The 17,925-nt window shown below is 37.7% G+C and overlaps 1 protein-coding gene across 1 annotated transcript in view; it reads left to right on the top strand.

Moving 5' to 3' along the window:
• Nucleotides 1-17,145, top strand: part of ARCN1 (archain 1) — a 31,865-nt gene extending 14,720 nt beyond the window's left edge. Inside the window, exons 2-10 of the mRNA XM_074215176.1 lie at nt 1,185-1,448; nt 2,193-2,372; nt 2,536-2,741; nt 3,957-4,121; nt 8,777-8,942; nt 10,218-10,365; nt 10,980-11,088; nt 13,228-13,432; nt 15,155-17,145. Coding sequence (XP_074071277.1) covers nt 1,185-1,448; nt 2,193-2,372; nt 2,536-2,741; nt 3,957-4,121; nt 8,777-8,942; nt 10,218-10,365; nt 10,980-11,088; nt 13,228-13,432; nt 15,155-15,244 — 1,533 coding nt within the window. The 3' untranslated portion in view covers nt 15,245-17,145. The remainder of the gene's footprint in view (nt 1-1,184; nt 1,449-2,192; nt 2,373-2,535; nt 2,742-3,956; nt 4,122-8,776; nt 8,943-10,217; nt 10,366-10,979; nt 11,089-13,227; nt 13,433-15,154) is intronic.
• The last annotated feature ends 780 nt before the right edge of the window (nt 17,146-17,925 follow it).

The following is a 17,925-nucleotide window of genomic DNA, read 5'->3' on the forward strand; positions in this document are numbered from 1 at the left end:
ATTCTAATGAAGGAGACAACATTTCATACAAAATATGTACGCGCACTCACGCACACATAATGGCACTGAGACTAGAAGAAAACCTGGAGATAGGAGAAAGGAAAACATTCCAAGTATGGGAGATGCACAGGGTAAGAGTAGGATTTGTTGTGTAGGATGAATAGCAAAGAGGTCAATGCTAATGATCAAAGAATAAATTGAAAGGAATATAATATAAGAAGACTGGAGAAGTAGGAAGGGCCAGGTTATAAAGGACTTTAAAAGCCAGGTTTTATATTTGATTCTGCATGTAATAGAGAACCATTGGAGTCAACACTGGGGTGGTAACAGGATCAGACCTATACTTCAAAATCACTTTGGCAATAGAATGGCTGAAATAGCAAGAGACTTGCAATTGGAAGATCAGCCTGAAACTATTGACATAAGTCTTGGAGTGAGATAGTGAGGGTTTATACCAAGGTAATGGCTTTATGGAAGGGAGAGGGAGGTTGTATAAAAGAGATATTCTGAAGGTAGGCTCTATGAGTCTTAATGATATCAAAAATAAAAGTTTGTAGCAAAAAAAACATTTAATTAAAACTTAAGAGTACTTAAACATTTTTTTTATTGATATCACTAGTGCCCGGCACATAACCAGTAATAAATTCTTGTTAATTGATTGCTGTCTTCACTTTCATTTCTGACTATATTATCCCTGTCTCCTGGTGTAGCCTGTAAGCCAGCTTCTAAAAAGAATTTGAAAACAAAAAAGCAGTTCTGTAGAACCAACTAATATTGTCTGACTGAAATATTCCATAGAGAGAACTTATTTTCCAAAAATAGATTTCTTTTTCTTGTTCATTAAGTTGCAAAACAAGTATAGTAGTCATTTTCTTTTTTGTTCTCATTTTAACTTAGTCTTTATTTACTCAGTACAATAAAAAGAACTCTGGTCTAGAATTTAGAGAGACTATCATTAAATCACAATGTAAGCTAAATATCTCTAGATGTTTGATTTATTTTTTCTTAGCTGGAATAATCCATTTCTGAGAATGTTGAGAAAATAAGACTCCTTTTTAAAAATGACAATTTAAATTGGAGACTAGCATATTTGGAAATAACTTCCTCTATAGGTGGTTGTATTTCAACATATTTAATTCTAGTTAAGTTGAAATAACTATACTTAATGCTTGCATCCCTGACAGGTGCTGTTGGCAGCAGCCGTTTGCACAAAAGCAGGGAAAGCTATAGTCTCTCGACAGTTTGTGGAAATGACCCGGACTCGAATTGAAGGGTTGCTAGCAGCTTTCCCCAAGCTTATGAATACTGGAAAACAGCACACATTTGTTGAGACAGAGAGTGTAAGATACGTCTATCAACCTATGGAGAAGCTGTACATGGTTCTGATCACCACCAAAAATAGTAACATCCTGGAGGACCTGGAGACTCTACGACTCTTCTCTAGAGTGGTAAAATTCCCTCTTGTCGTATCAGATTTGTTTTTTTTTTCTTTAACCTATCTTTCTCTTGTGAGAGCTCCTGCTCAAATCTGAGGGGAAAAAAACAATACAACAGACCTTTATTTTAACAGATTAATATTTAAAATAAACTGGTCAAAATGCAGATATATCAGATGTTACTACAAATGAAGAAATTTATTCTTTTGTTGGAGAGAACTTATGAATTTATCCCTAAAGTAAAAACCACAGCTGTTAAAAATATTTGCTGATTATGTCTTTGCAATATGTGATTCTGTAGCATTTTTAATAGAACTTTATCCTCTGCCAGGAAAATTTATGTAACCAGAGAAATTCCAAGAAATGATTTTAAACAAAATTTAGGAAGGATTATATAGGAATACTACATTTCATGATTGTTTTAGCAAATTGAAGTTCATATATAAAATTTGGAACAAATGACTTAATTAAGATATTTTGTATATCTGGCAATTATTATTTATTGGTGTATGTTTAGATAACAAGTTCTAAAACTTTTTTTTTGTGCTTATTCAAGAGCCACAAGTGAGAGATGCCTTGATAATAAGAATTAATTTCTCAGAAGGAAAAAAACTAGCAAAAGAGATGAGAAGGGTTCAGGTTGGGGACATGCTCAAGCCTAGAAGAGTTGGCTGTGTTTCTGAGTATGACTGGGGAAGATAGCTCCTGATTAAGTTCTAAATATCTTCTTCCTTTATCACTACCTTCAATGACCAGATCCCTGAATATTGCCGAGCCTTAGAAGAAAACGAGATATCTGAGCACTGCTTTGACCTGATTTTTGCCTTTGATGAGATTGTTGCACTGGGTTACCGAGAGAATGTTAATCTGGCACAAATCCGAACTTTCACAGAAATGGACTCTCATGAGGAGAAGGTGTTCCGAGCAGTTCGAGAGGTAAGTTAGTGCTGCCTTGAGACTTTTCAATCTGAAGTGTTTGATATGTCTTCTAGACTATTTCTGTGATTTCTGTGATTTTCCCTTTTCCTTTATATCTTTGGTTGCTTCTGTGTACTATTGTCTCAATACTGGATCCATATGTGCTGCCTCTTTCTTACAGACTCAGGAGCGTGAGGCCAAGGCTGAGATGAGGCGTAAAGCAAAGGAGTTACAGCAAGCCCGAAGAGATGCTGAGAGACAGGGCAAAAAAGCACCAGGCTTTGGAGGATTTGGAAGCTCAGCGGTTTCTGGTGGCAGCACAGCTGCCATGATCACAGAGACTATCATTGAAACAGAAAAAACAAAAGTGGCACCTGCACCAGCCAGGTATAAGTCTGGTGTGGGACCAGCAGCCCTAGAAAACCAAATGAAGACTCTATGCATATATCTTTTATGCTTGTACCTGGCATCTAGACAAGCTAATGATAAAGAATGACATGATGGATTAATATGAAGCATAAAACTTGACCACATAATATAGGGGTGAGGGAGAAATATTATTGTTTCTCCTTTTGTGTAAGTGTTCCTTTGATAAATTAATGTCTAACTCCATCTCTGGAATAGTTGCTTGGGGGATGTGTTTAATTGTTGATGCTCCCTATGGGCACTTCTGTATAGAAATTTGATCATCAGTGCATATATAACTATATCCATGGACCTTTGGGTTCTAGTAGCACATTATTCATAATAGCTTTGATAATTGAATTTCACTAAAAATGGTCTATAAATTTAAGAATGTCTATTTAGATAGTAAAATTAATAAGTAATAAATATACACATAGCACTTTTAAAGTTTGCAAAGTCCTTTTTTCTTCAAGGGATAAATATTATAAAAATTATTCCTATTTTGCAGATTAAAAAATTGAAGCTCATTAGAACATTGATCATGGTTACATAGCTAATAAGTATCAGAAAGATTTAAACCCAATCTTTTTAACTGAATCCAGTACATTAACTACTATTACAATAAAACTTACATTTTTTTAAAACCAATCTTCAAGTCTTGGGCATTCACCCTATCAAGGACTTATGAAGAAACTAGCGATAATTAAATTACTGCTCCAATAGCAAGAAAATAGTGAGAAACACACTAAGGGAAAAAAATTGACATTTATATAGAACTTTCTACGTGTCAAGGCACTTTGCTGAACACTTTGCAAATATCTCATTTGACCTTCACAACTTACCTGCAAGGTAGATCCCCGTTTTATAGTTGAGAAAACTGAAGCAAACACAGGTTAAGTGACTTGCCCAGCACCATATAGCCAGTAAGTGTAAACACTTTGATTTGAACTCAGGTCTTCTTGATTCCAGACCCAGTACTCTGCACTGTGCCACCAATTACCTCTAAAGTTCTTTCTTAAGATTAAAGTCCTGGTTCTAATCTTCAGTTGTGTTGCTAGTTAACTGATCTAGCCTTTTTGAATCTCCATTTATTTTTCTGTAAAAAGTTGGACAAGAGCTCTTAAGGTTCCTTCCAACTCTGTGTACTGAATTTTTTCCTAAGGCAGCTAATGTCTCACTATTCATCCTTCCTTTTAGACCTTCAGGTCCAAGCAAGGCTTTGAAACTTGGAGCCAAAGGGAAAGAAGTAGATAATTTTGTGGACAAACTGAAATCTGAAGGTGAAACCATTATGTCCTCCAATGCAGGCAAGCGTACCTCTGAAGCAGCCAAAGTGCTTACTCCACCTATTAACATGGAAAGGTAGGAATTTATCTCTGCATCATGAGCATATCAGATAGCTAATGTTGCTCTCCTCTTTTTATATAAAGATTGATTTAAAGTAGATGCTAAATATTAATATACAGGAAAATATCTTGGGACATATTGGGGGAGAAAACTTTTGCCAACATGCTTCTTGCCATGGATATTCCTGGTGATTTTGAACCTCTCAGCTGTCAGTATTCAAACTCTATTCTCTATCCTTTCTGTCTGCTCCCTTATTATCATTTTCCTCAACTCTAACACCCCAATTTTTCATTCTAAAGTTACTCACCCTTTCCACTGTGCTCTCTGGAATGCTTGCTTCATAGGTAATAAATCTATCTTCATTTTAAAGCTTTTCCTTTCTTGTTCCTTCTGTCCTCTGGCTCTTACTGAGACCTGGCGCCCTTTACTGACATAAGCTACTTGCACTAGTTGCACTTTCATTCATTTTTTGTTGTTTGATTGAAATTGGGAAATTAGATTACTTCTTGCTCCCTTTTTCCACTTCCAAGCTCACTTTCTACTGCCATCATTTAGTGTTCTCTTTCCCTTTGAGGTTCACTCAGTCTTTATTTACCACCCAGTCAAAATTCTAGTAGTCATTGTCTGTTGACATCCAGACCAGCCCCCTTCTTTTCTCAATTAGTTCACTTCATGGTTCATAGTCTTTCAATCTTCAACACCCACCTTTAATATTAGAGGACTTCATTATATATATGTATTGCTACTTCCTCAAACACCCTAACATTTTAGCTCCCCAGCTCACTTGTTTCACATGGTCTACTCCTCTACCTTAGTTTAGCTATACAGAGAGAGAGATAATCTTACTTACCATTGCCCACAGATTTTGTTTCTATGTCCATGAACTCTGAAATTCCATGATTTTATCATAATCTCTTGTCATTCCACTTCTCTCTTAGCCTTGCAAGCCCTAATCCTATTCTTTGTCCTTTTTTTTGTGACCTACCTCTTAGTCCCTTGAATCTTTCCTTCAACATCATCCCTATATTGGTTACACTCAGTTCCCTTTCCTATTTTTGACCCTTTGGTGAACTATACTGTCTTCTTGAGTCCTTTACTGTCTGATCTTGCCCTACTGAGCCTTGAATTACTCCCACCTTCTTGCTCTCTTTACTCTTATTCATGAATGGGGGGGGGGGTCACAAAACAATTTTGACTGGATTCACTACACATTTATATTACATAATCCCAACTGGATCCCTGATTGTGGCCAGGCAACTCTTTCTTTTTTTTCTTTTTTTCTTTTTTTTTTCAAGGCAGTGGGGTTAAGTGACTTGCCCAATGTCACACAGCTAGGCAATTATTAAGTGTCTGAAGCTAGATCGAGTTCAGGCCCTCCTGACACCAGGGCCAGTGCCCTGTCTACTGCACCACCTAGCCATCTCCCTTCTCACTCTATTTTTAACTTTTTACACTCTGACTTCCTTAGCATTCAACTAAAACTTGCCTTCTCTAGGTTAATAATGATCTCTTAATTGCTACATCCATTGATCTTTTCTTTTTTTTTTCTTTTCTTTTGCAAGGCAATGGGGGTTAAGTGGCTTGCCCAAGGCCACACAGCTAGGTAATTATTAAGTGTCTGAGGCCGGATTTGAACTCAGGTACTCCTGACTCCAGGGCCGGTGCTCTATCCACTGCGCCACCCAGCTGCCCCCTCAATGATCTTTTCTCATCCTTCTTGACCTCTATATAGATTTTGACACTGTTGAAAACCTTATTATTTTCTTCTCTACAAATTTTTATGACAATTTTTTTTTCTGATTCTCCTACCTATCTGACTGTTCTTCCTTAATTTTCTTTGCTGAATTTTATCTAGATCATGCTTGTTCACTCTGGCTATCCCCCAAGGTTCTGTTCTTGACTTTCTTCTTTTCTCCTTCTATACCTTTCATTTGTTGGTTTTAATGGCTTCCATGGATTTAGTTATCTCTGTTAATTAATGTCTAATCATCTGAATTTAAAAATATTTATTTGGTCCTAACCTGTATTTTGACCTCTTCATTTCAATCTCCAGCTGGTTATTGTACTTCTCAACCTGCATGTCCCTTAGACATCTTAAAATCAGTTATGTCCAAAACTGAACTCATTATCTTTCTTCCCAAACTCTTTACTTACTCTTTTAACTCTCAAGAGAACCACTCTCCTTCCAGTTTCCCATGCTTTGAATGTAGGTATTATTTTTAACTCCTCACTGTCTCTTACTCCCCATACCAGTCTGTTGTCAAGACCTGTTGAATTCACCTTTGCATCTCTTAAATACGCCCTCTTCTCTTCTGTGATGCCACCAGTGCCCCAATACAAGCCCTCATCACTTTATACTTGGACTATTGCATTAGCTTTCTCTTTGATCTTTCTGCCTCTTCTCTCCCACACTCCATTCCCTCAGCTGTCATTGATCTTAAAGTACAGTTGGCATTCTTAGTTCTGGGAAAAATATAAAATCATCTACTTGGCATTTACAGTCCTTTATAACCTTACTTCTTCTACCTTCTCATTTATCCCTATATATTCTGACCTTCTTGCTATGCCTACTACAAGTATATCTTTGCTCACTATCCCCCATGCCTGGGATTCTCTCCCTCTTTCCTGCTGCTTCCAGGTTTTCCTGAATTCCTTCATGTCCTAGCTAAAAATCGCACTTTCTATAAGAAGCCTTCCCAAGTCCCCCTCAATGCTAGTGCTTTCACTCTGTTGGTTATCTTTGAATATTTTATTCATATGTAGTTGTTTATATGTTGTCTTTCTCAAAAGACTTGGAGTTCCTTGAGAGCAAGGGCTGGTTTTTGATTGGTTTTAGTTGTTTGTTTTCCTTTCCTTTATATCCTTAGCATGTAACTTTTCACATTGTAGGAGCTTAATATATACTTGTTGACTAACAGAGACTTGCCTTTTCTCAAGTCTTTACTGCTTAAATTAATTTAGATGCTTATTTTGTATGTGTGGTGTGTTTAGTGTCCTATTTCTCAGAGTTATCCTAACTAGGTGAACTAGAGCAGTGAATGTCCATTGGTGTTGTATCTTTCCCACTTTTCTAAGTTGAACTGGGAAAAAACTCAAATGTTTCACCCAAAGTTTATAAATATTATATAATCATATGAATATGCATTCTTTCCTTCTAAGTATTTACACCATAGAGAAGTGTTCAGATTAGCTTGTTTCTAACTCTGGACATTAATATTTGTTGGAAAAAACTTATAAGTAAGTAAGTACCAGTTATGAAACAAGTCTACATATTCACAGCTCAGATTTCTTGTGTTGAAGCCCAGAGCCTTCTACTGTTGCTGGTGGTTTTGAGGTCAAGTGAAAGATGACTCTGGAAGAACAGTTCTATTAGGTTTGTATAAAGGAAGCATGTTCACTCCCTTTGTGTTCTGTGTGAAATAGAACGACGTTGCATCAGTTTGTTAGAAGTGATAGGATGACTGATTCACTGTAGATTTCCTGAAGCCGAAATGTCTGAGATATAGCTAGTGGATTTCTTAGTCTAGAAAGTTATAAGAACGTTATCACTGACCATTTGTACTTGGGAGATAGTTGGAACTCTAACCTACTCATTTAAAAATAAGTTACCTACTATAAAGTGGACTGTGATGGCATTGAGAAATACAAAGAGATAATGCAAAAGTGTAATGTGCATGTTTGTGTGCAAGTTGTGTGTGTGTGTGTGTGTGTGTGTGTGTGTGTGTGTGTGTTACCATTCTTTCAAAGAATTTGCAGGCTTACAGAAGGAAAGACATGTACCCAAATGACTGTGATGAATAAAGATAATTCAGTGCAAATGAGAGGTTTGGGCAAAGTACTATAAATTATTTGAGGAGAAAGAGATAAATTTTTTCCAGTGGTTGGTATTTCAGTAAATACTTCGTGGAAGACTGAGTACCTAAGTTGATCTTTGCAAGGATGGACTTTAAGTAGATGGAGTTTGTGGAGTGGAGTAGCCTGTTTGAGGTACCCGGGATAGTATGAGCCAAAGACAACTGATAAAAATGGACAGGATGGAAATGGGTGGAGATGGGGAGAGGTGGGACAAGCAATGACTAATCCAGTTGGATTTGAACAGAGATGGGTGAAAGGGAATAATATGAGTTAAGCAGGAAAGATGGATTGGAGTGAGATTGTAAAGGGCCTTGAATACCAGATTAGTAGTTTACAGTTAATTAGCCATTGGGGAAACCACTGGAGGTTTTTAGTAAAAGTGTAATATAAGATTGATGTGCTCTGGCACCTTTGTGAAGATGGTCTGAAGAGAGAATAAATTAGAATCAGTAATTGTTAGGCTATCCAGAAAAGACTTTGACACCTTTGGTTGCATGGGTAAACTCTAGCTGAGCTCCTGTGGATATAAATTGTTCATAGAATTGATCTTGGTACCAAAAGCTTTTGTCTTTAAGAGGACAAGGAAAATCAGATAGGAGTCAAGTTCTTAAATCTTTATTTCTTAGTTCCTCTTTACAGGAGTTTTGTAGTCTTATAAATCAGGTGAAATCAGAGTAGGAATAAAAACAGGCCTCACTTAATGCTGGCCAGAGTGGTAGCATCTTTAAAAATACATTGGCAGTAGTGAACTTAACATTGAGCAATACCTCATTTTCCTTTTCCAACTTGAGTAAATGACTTTCTTATACCTGTAGTGTGCATATGAAGATTGAAGAAAAAATTACATTGACTTGTGGACGAGACGGAGGCTTGCAGAACATGGAGCTACATGGCATGATCATGCTAAGGATCTCAGATGACAAATTTGGTCGAATTCGTCTGCATGTGGAAAATGAAGATAAGAAGGGAGTACAACTACAAGTAAGTGGAGGCAAAGGATCTGAAAAACCTTGAGGGAATTCATCAAACTAGAATGATTGTTATGGGCTAGATATTATAAGAAGTCTTAAAAATCAATTATATGGTTATAAAATATGGCAATTTAAGGATGTGGTATAATTTTCTCTTTTGATAAGTTCAGAAAGAGAAGATTATTCAACTTGTCAAGTGAGTGATGATTATCAATCCTCATTGTTATATAAACTACATGGTTTCGCAGGAGTAATTTTTTCTCCTCAGTGCTCTACCAATTTTTTTTTTATTAATTTTATGAGTCTCTTAATTTCCTATTACCCAACACAAGTGAGAAATCTCTTCAAGAAAAATGGCCTTGGGGCAGCTTAGGTGGCGCAGTGGATAGAGTACTGGCCCTGGAATCAGAAGGATCTGAGTTCAAATGTGACCTCAGACACTTAATACTACTTAACTGTGTGACCTTGGGCAAGTCACTTAACTCCTTTGCCTTGTAACCCCCCCAAAAGATGGCATTATTTAAAAAAAAATTAAAGATAAAAGCTACTCTGATTCCAGAAATGTATATAGCACCATAACAAGGAAAGACAAATCTTAAACAGTGTACCCAATAGGCTTATTCATCTGTTAAAGTCTAGCCAATTTGAGTTCTGTGCTATGCCAAGGCTCATCATTTCTGTAACTTTGCTATCCACAGAGCTTTCCAGTGATTTAGAAATTTTGCTTTCTTCTTTCCTTCCATGTAGTGCTTCTTTATAAAAGACAAAGATTAACATCTAGCTGCAACATGAAGTAGATTCTTATAAATGTATTATGAAAGTGTTGGTAGTCTTGACTTTTTTATGTATAAATTTTTTTTATAAACCCAGCAGCATTTCAGAAGTTGTACTTTCCTATAGAGAAGAATAGGAATTGGAATTAATTGTTAACTATCCTATAGTTTTTTGTTTTGTTTTATTTTTTTAGGATTTTTCGAGGCAAATGGGGTTAAGTGGCTTGCCAAAGGCCACACAGCTAGGTAATTATTAAGTGTCTGAGGTTGCATTTGAACTCAGGTCCTCTTGACTCCAGGGCTGCTGCTCTATCCACTGCGCCACCTAGCCGCCCCATCCTATAGTTTTGTGAGAGAAATCCTTTCCTAGGATTTGTCACTAGTTATTTTTTTAGTTCTTTCTCTTCCCTAAATTAAAGCTTTGGACCACATAACATCAGAAGAAAACACCTTGTATCTTACCTTTTCTGAATTTATGTTAAAGTTCTTCTTTCTCCTCTCTGTCATATCAGACCCACCCAAATGTGGACAAAAAACTCTTTACTGCAGAGTCTCTAATTGGCTTGAAGAACCCTGAGAAGTCATTCCCAGTTAACAGTGATGTTGGAGTGCTAAAGTGGAGGCTACAGACCACAGAGGAATCATTCATTCCATTGACAAGTAAGTGCCTTTGGTCTGTGCTATTGAGCTAGACTCTCATTTTGGGAAAACTGGTAGTAGTGCTGGCTTTTTGGGCAACAAATTGAACTGTTCCCAGAACTTAGCTCTGTGACATTTTTTTTTCAGTAGCTTCAGTTTTGAATGGCCATTTCTAATATTGTTGCTTTACAGTGGATGTTTAAGGATCATTGGAATTAGTTACCTCTGATTTACTAGCCTGTCTTCTTAAAGCATATTGTAAGCAGAAAGATCATTAATTTAGAATTGGGACACATGGATTTAAGAAACAGTTCTGCTGGGGCAGCTAGGTGGCATAGTGGATAGAGCACCGGCCCTGGAGTCAGGAGTACCTGGGTTCAAATCCGGGCTCAGACATTTAATAATTACCTAGCTGTGTGGCCTTGGGCAAGCCACTTAACCCCATTTGCCTTGCAAAAATCCTTTAAAAAAAAAAAAGAATCAGTTCTGCTGATAATTAGCCAAATGACTTTAGGCTTTAGTTTCTCATTTCTAAAATGGGTTTGGCTTGGTGATTTCTGAGATCCCATCCAGCTCTGACATTCTGTGGTTCTCTTAATACCTCATCATGCCTGCTTTTGTTTTTGTGCCCCTAGTTAACTGTTGGCCCTCTGAAAGTGGAAACGGCTGTGATGTCAACATAGAATATGAACTGCAAGAAGACAACTTGGAACTGAATGATGTTGTCATCACTATCCCACTCCCGTAAGTGGAATCACTTTCCTGAGGCTTAGCTGATAAATCAAAGCTTTGATAATATTCAGGGACCTTCTTTGATCTTGTCCAGCCTATTAGGAACCTTGGAAAGTCTTTAAGGGATGGACCATCAAATGTTCCCAAGTAGTTTGGTTTAGATCCTAATCATTCTAAAAGAAGAAACCACTGTTAACCACGCTTTTCTGTGTATGTGTTCTACTTTAAAAGTACCCCCCCCCCGCCCAAATTAGCAATTTCTTACCATATCAGTCAGTAAGCATTTGTTAAGTACTTGTTACATGCCTGGCAGTGGGAATACAAAGAAAGGCAGAAGACTGTACCTGCCCTTTAGGAGCTTCCAGCCCAATGACGGAAACACCTGCTATGAGCAGATGAGCAGCTTCCTTGGGAAAAAAGGAGAGTCCTCCTCTAAAGGAGGCTTCCTGTCAAAAGCAGAGCTTTAGCCAAGGGTTGGAGGGAGTGGGGAGAACCTGTCTGTCACTGAGGGGCAGACCTGGGTGTTCAGAGATACCCATGGACATGGAGCCTTTGGGCAGATCATCTAAAGCACCTGTCCTAGTCTTGTGCATATAGTAGGCAAGCTCAACACATTTCCTATTGAGGAACATGTTTGACCTTATTCCAGTAAGGTTGTATTCTAATGAGGTGCATAGAATCCAGAAGATTTCCTGGTCTTGGGACCTGTCTGTTTCTGGGATCATATTATCACCTACCTCCCAGATGTTTTAGTATTAAATGAAATGCTTTAGAGGGTTAACATAGGGCTAGGTACTTAATAAATGCCTGTTCCCTTTCTCCCTATATTAGCTCTACTTGATATAGGAATTTTCCTTTTTTTCTACCAATTTGGGACTGAATTCTGAAGAATAGTAGAGTTCTTCCTGACATTGCACATTATAATGTGGATCTATGATAATTGAGGAGAAAATACTCATTTAATTTGAAACTTTACATGCAGGAAATTATTTCTGACCTTTACATAGTACATTTTATCAATCCTACCTATCCTTTAATTCTGCATTCAGAAAGTATATACTTGCACTTCCCCCAAGCTTACCTTTAATGGAGTAATCGCCTTATTATCCACAGCCTATTTGCTGTTTTCTTAGGAACAATAGATGGCTGCCTTGAGCTGTTATAGAGCTTTAGACTTGTGACAGGTGTGGGTTTTTTGTTTGTCAAGATTTATTTTACTGGACTATTTTTAGGATGCCACAATTTTTAAGCTTCACCATCTACCCTGTAATTGTGGTTTTGATGGTTTCCTGTGTCTTAGCTCAGTTTTGCAATACTCTCCACAAGCGACCCTTATACAACCCACTATACCCTGTCCTCTAGTATTGCTAGTGTCAGAAATGACCAAAATCAGATTTGGGAATGTAGAGAAGGGCACTAAAATAGATTTAGGACCATAGCCTTTAGTCTTTAAGATCACCTTTATATAATTTTCTTTGTCCCCTTTATTTACTCCACCCCTAACAGAAACATAAAATGTACTTGGTGAATTAAAGGAAGGTAAATTTAGAATGTGTAGGAGTGGACAACATTGCTTGTCAACTTCATGCATAGTGAAAAATATACCCTAACTTGCCCTGGAAGTAGTTTTCTTAGACTCCCTTGCCCAAGTTATTCCTTTAATTGTCAGGTTAAATGCTGACCTATTGAATCAGAATCCATCTTCTAATTTTAGGTTTATAAATGCACCTAGAGACTCATGATCTATAAGACCCAAATTCAACAACCTTTCTCTAAATAATTAAAGGTTTGGATCTGAAAAGTTTTCCAGTGCCAATTTGCTTTTTCTCAGTGACACATGAAAGGATATCTGCACCAGTATTAACCCAGAATTAAGTCAGGAATACAAGGTTTACAAACACATATGTCTTGATTCCAAGAGAATATTATTACTTCTTGAAACCTGAGAGATCTTGCTAGATGCCTACTGTTTCCAGTAAAATAAATGTGTCCCAAAATCAGGGTGTCAGGCTTCAGACCCCATCCTAATTTGGAACCTTGTTTCTCAAGGGCTATGTAAACATCTCTTTTAATTTGGTGCTAGTCATCCTTAATGAATTCCTTTGTCTTTGGCCAACTGAGTTGATTTCGTGTATGTGTTACCTGTGACAGGTCTGGAGTTGGGGCCCCTGTAATTGGTGAAATTGATGGTGAATATCGCCACGACAGTCGACGCAACACCTTGGAGTGGTGCCTGCCAGTAATCGATGCCAAAAACAAGAGTGGCAGCCTAGAATTCAGCATTGCTGGGCAGCCTAATGACTTCTTTCCTGTGCAAGTCTCCTTCATCTCCAAAAAGAATTATTGCAACATACAGGTATTCATACCTAAGGATGATGGTACAACTCAAGCTGGGGTTGGGGGGGGTAGATGGCAGCTGGTAAGCTGCATGGTTTCAGGGTCAGGACAGAAGTGTCAAAAGAACTGGTAATCTCTGTAAACTATTCCACCATTGGCTTTAGCCCTTTCTTTTTCTCCCCCTCCCCCTAATACTAACTGAATTGAGAACAAGTTAAATGTTCTATGTGAAGTGTGTGACAATAGGAAGGACAATTCTTTATGTGTGGCTGATGTGCTTTGTGATAGCTGGGCTTAGCTGTCTCCCACCACTCAACACACTTTTATACTTTTGTGTTATTTTGCCATGACTTGATGCTGAAGTAATGCAAATTCATTTTAATGATTTTTTTTTCATTTTTGCTTAAGGAGAACATAATTTGGAAGAGTCATATAAGTGCCAATAAGCAGAAGAGATGCTATCTAGTTTATCCTTGCTTCTGCTTCTCTTCAGTTAGTATAGGGATCAACTCTAACATTAGTCAGTATTTCACTCTCATATCTCTGAGGAGCAATGGTGATATGGTGTGAATAATTCCTTTAGGACATCATTTTAACTCACTGTTCCCTCTGCCTATGAAATTATATCACCAACAGATCCAGTCATACTGTTTTTTTCCCTTTTTTATTTTGTTTTCTTGGGGATGTGGGAAGTACTGATTGTCTTGGCATTCTCTTATCTTCCGAATGTCTCCGATAAGTGGGTAGGAAGTTCTAACTTCCTCTGCTGGACTCCTCCCAAAAGCAGCCACTCATTTTTCCTTGTCATTAATATAAACTTGATCTATATTGGATGTCACATAATGAAACAGGCTGCTAGGGGGAATACTTCTAAACAGATGCACTATTCTAATTTGAGACAAATCAGAAGGGCATGCAACAGGATAAAATTTAATGTCCCCTCCAAATACCTCAAAAACTTCAGGAATAGTTAACCTGACTAAACCCATTAAATGAGTTGGGTAAAACTACCTGGCATGAAATTTGCTAAGAGACCACCAGGGCAAACCAGACATGCTGCAGCCAAGTACTGATAGTGAATTAGGGTGATGCATCTTTGGTCAGAATCGTTTTTGGTCCCATTTATTTTGAATTGGATTTAAACTATAAATCTTGTCCAGTCAACAATAGTGTTCAGTCTATAAAATGAAACTTCAAATTAGGGGGAGGTGAGTGTGTAGTAGATTCAGTTGCACCAGCCTGATTCTAATTTTAGGGGTTTTTTTTACTTATGTTTATTTACACGAATACTATGCTACACCCCCCTCTTCCATCGCCATCATTCTTTGGAGTTCAGAATTATTCCTTATTTTCTTTCTGTTTAATAGTTCTCTTCGTGTTCAGAAGTAGTTCACTGATGGAGGCAGTAAACCATTTTTGTGACCTGGGGATGATGACTATATTAGTGCTGGGGCAGTAAAAGATATTTGTGGTTATAATCATAACATGTACCACCTTGCCATAGCCAGTCTTTGCAAGCATCCTGACACCTTCCATCATATGATGGAGGTACCACTTAACCTCTCCATCATCTCTACATTGGTAGTTAAAGACATGAATTTCCTTAATATTTACATCTCAGTTGATCTCCTAAGTCACCTCCTTCATTATGCTCAAGGGATTTGATCTGGGCTGTGATGAAAATTTAATAAGCTTCTTAAAGGCTCACTTTCCCCACCCCAATCTGTTTGTGTTTTTCTAGGTTACCAAAGTGACCCAAGTGGATGGGAATAGTCCTGTAAGGTTTTCCACGGAGACCACCTTCCTTGTGGATAAATATGAAATCCTGTAATACCAAGAGAAGGAAATCTAAAAGGAAGATTTTTAAATAAAAGAAGAAACCTACAATGGCTAAAGAGTTTTTTCCAAATCTGCAAGCCGATGGAAATCTTTTTTCTGATAAGATGCACGATTCTGGATGTGCAAGGACCCTCAACTCATCCCCAGTTCCAGGGTCTCAGAGACATTCTTTGGCAAAGAATTGACACAAACTAAAGGGGGGGGGGGGGCTGCTGACTTTGTTGGCAGATCTCACTGACCAGCCAGAAAGCAGGCTCCCCAGAGAATGCCCCCGGTTAAACATCTTCCATGCCCCACCCCTCATTTCATTCCCTAAATGCAGTTGCACCTCATAGTTTCTTTGTTTTAAAAGATTTTCTCTGCAGACAGAGGTTTAAATCTTTTTTTAAAATCCCTTTTGCTCCTAGCCTTCTTTCTGTCACTTCAGTCAGGCACTGGGATCTTTTTTTTTTTGTACATAAGCACTGCATTTGTTTGTCACTCCTTGAAACAAACTGATCTGGCCAGTCCTTCATGGTAGAACTTTGAAAGGGAAGGTTTTGATTTTTGTAATGGGGTTCTGGAGTAAAAACACAAAGAATGTCTTATATCCCTGTTCCATTTGCCTTCACCCTCCCTGCTGCCTCCTACTTCTGTATTCTGCACACTCCCAAGATGTCTCTCATTCAGGCCTATTCCCAAGAATCTTGCTGAAAATCTAGTTTGAAGTCAAGATTAAGTGGTAGCTGCCTTCTCTTTGGGACTAAGTGACAACTCTCAGGTGGTCTCTTGATCTTCACTTAGGAAAAATAGGAGAATGATGCTGCTCTTGGGGCCCCAAATGAGAGCTTATCCATCCATAGATATAATCATGTCTATTGCCAAGGTTCCCCCTTTTGCAGTTATTCCATTTGGGGCACTCTGGCTAAAGGTTTAAGTTTCATACATTAGAATATTTTGTGATCTATATAAAGTCCTGTCACCATCACCTTCCTCCTGGCCATTCTGAACGTTATGTCCTCAGAATCCTAGACAAGAATAGAACGGTATTTTTTGAAGATGAATTCATTGGGTCTCAACCATCTCATTGACCTGTAGCCTTGAAAGGACTCCCATGTTGCTACCAGGTTTTAGGTCCTTAACAAGCAGATGGAAATTTCTTTTTATATGTCCTGGTGTAGGGACTGCTTGCATAGCCCATTTTTTGCTTTGTGATAAAACACTTACTGAAAAGTCCACTTCCCCCTTTCTTCTTTTAAACCTTTTCCTCCATATAGCATCAGATACCGGTTAATTTTTCCATGCTAGTTTATCCACCAATAAGAAAAACTCAGCAGCTAACAGAGCCTGGATTGATAACTTGATAAAGGTTGGCTTCAGTAAATGGCATATTATGCTACAACAGCGACTGGCAGAGGAGAGAAGCAAAACAACTTGTATAGAAATACTCCTGCTCCTTTAGCCACTGAAAGAACCCTTCTCTCTGCCTTGTGGAGAGTGTGCTTGAAGTAGTCTGTACTTTTATAAGGGCCCTGGGATTGTCTTCCAAGGAAGTTCCTGCCCCCCCCCCTTCTTTTCTCTTAACTGGGTCAGGGAGGAATCTTCAACTTGGTTTCCATGTGAGGGTTTTTTGGGGAGGGGGACAGGAATAAGAAATTTGTCATGTAGTTAAGTAGGTGAGAAATAATATTAATCCAGTTTTGTTCAAGAGTTGCTTGTCCATATGATTTTTAAAAGTCAGGTTTAGTTTCACAGGAACGTTTTGGTTTTTTTTTTTTTGAAATTACTTTTGGGGTAATATTTAAAATGAAAGAAGTTTTGTAACCCTGTAAGATAATTACATAGGGAATATAACATTCCAGTGTACACAAAGAATACAAATTCTTTAATCAAATAAAGAGTATTATAAAATCAGTTCTTTAGCACATTTACTGTCTCAATTGGGTTTTTTCTGTTCCACATTTGTTTAGAAAGCTTGCTTTTATGCTCCTGGATTCCTAAGATGAAATAAGACAATCCCTCTTTCATTTACTTGATTTTTTTTTAATGGATACTTTCCCCAAACTCTAAATATCAGATTGAGTTGTTGGAATGTATTCCAAATGTAATTTGGAATTGGATGGGGGGGGGGCGGAGAATGGAGGGAAATTAGTTTTGCTTCCTTTCTAATAGCATAGATAATTATCAGTGATATTTTATTTATCCTGAAATTTTAAGAGATTTTGAAGCATTTACCTCTTAGTAGAGGTCAGAGATATGATCAAAGGAATGAGTGATCAGAAAAGGTGTATTATACTTTTCTGTTTGCATTTTCATGTTAATGCCACCTGAAAAGCCTTGTGGAACATAATAGAATTGATTTAGAAAGTGAAATCTCTGAAATAAGAAAAGTCTATAAGGTATGTTGGGGTTTTTAATACGAAGGAAGAAACATTTTGCTTTCTCTAAAGAGGGATGATGGAGTTCTCAGTCTTATGGAGGCTAAAATAGATGGCTTAAGTACATTTTTTTATTTTAACATTTTATTTGTTTTCCAATTAAATACAACAGTAATATGTACCCATCATTTTTTTGCAAGGCTCTGAATTCTACAGTTTTCCCCCCCTCTTCCCTTCCCTCCACCCCCAAGGCTGTCTGACAGTCTCTACATTGTGCCAAATGTATCTTTAGTAGTTGGATTGTTGCCTCCTTACA

The sequence above is a fragment of the Macrotis lagotis genome, chromosome 1 (genome assembly GCF_037893015.1).
Source record: "Macrotis lagotis isolate mMagLag1 chromosome 1, bilby.v1.9.chrom.fasta, whole genome shotgun sequence".
Taxonomy (NCBI): domain Eukaryota; kingdom Metazoa; phylum Chordata; class Mammalia; order Peramelemorphia; family Peramelidae; genus Macrotis; species Macrotis lagotis.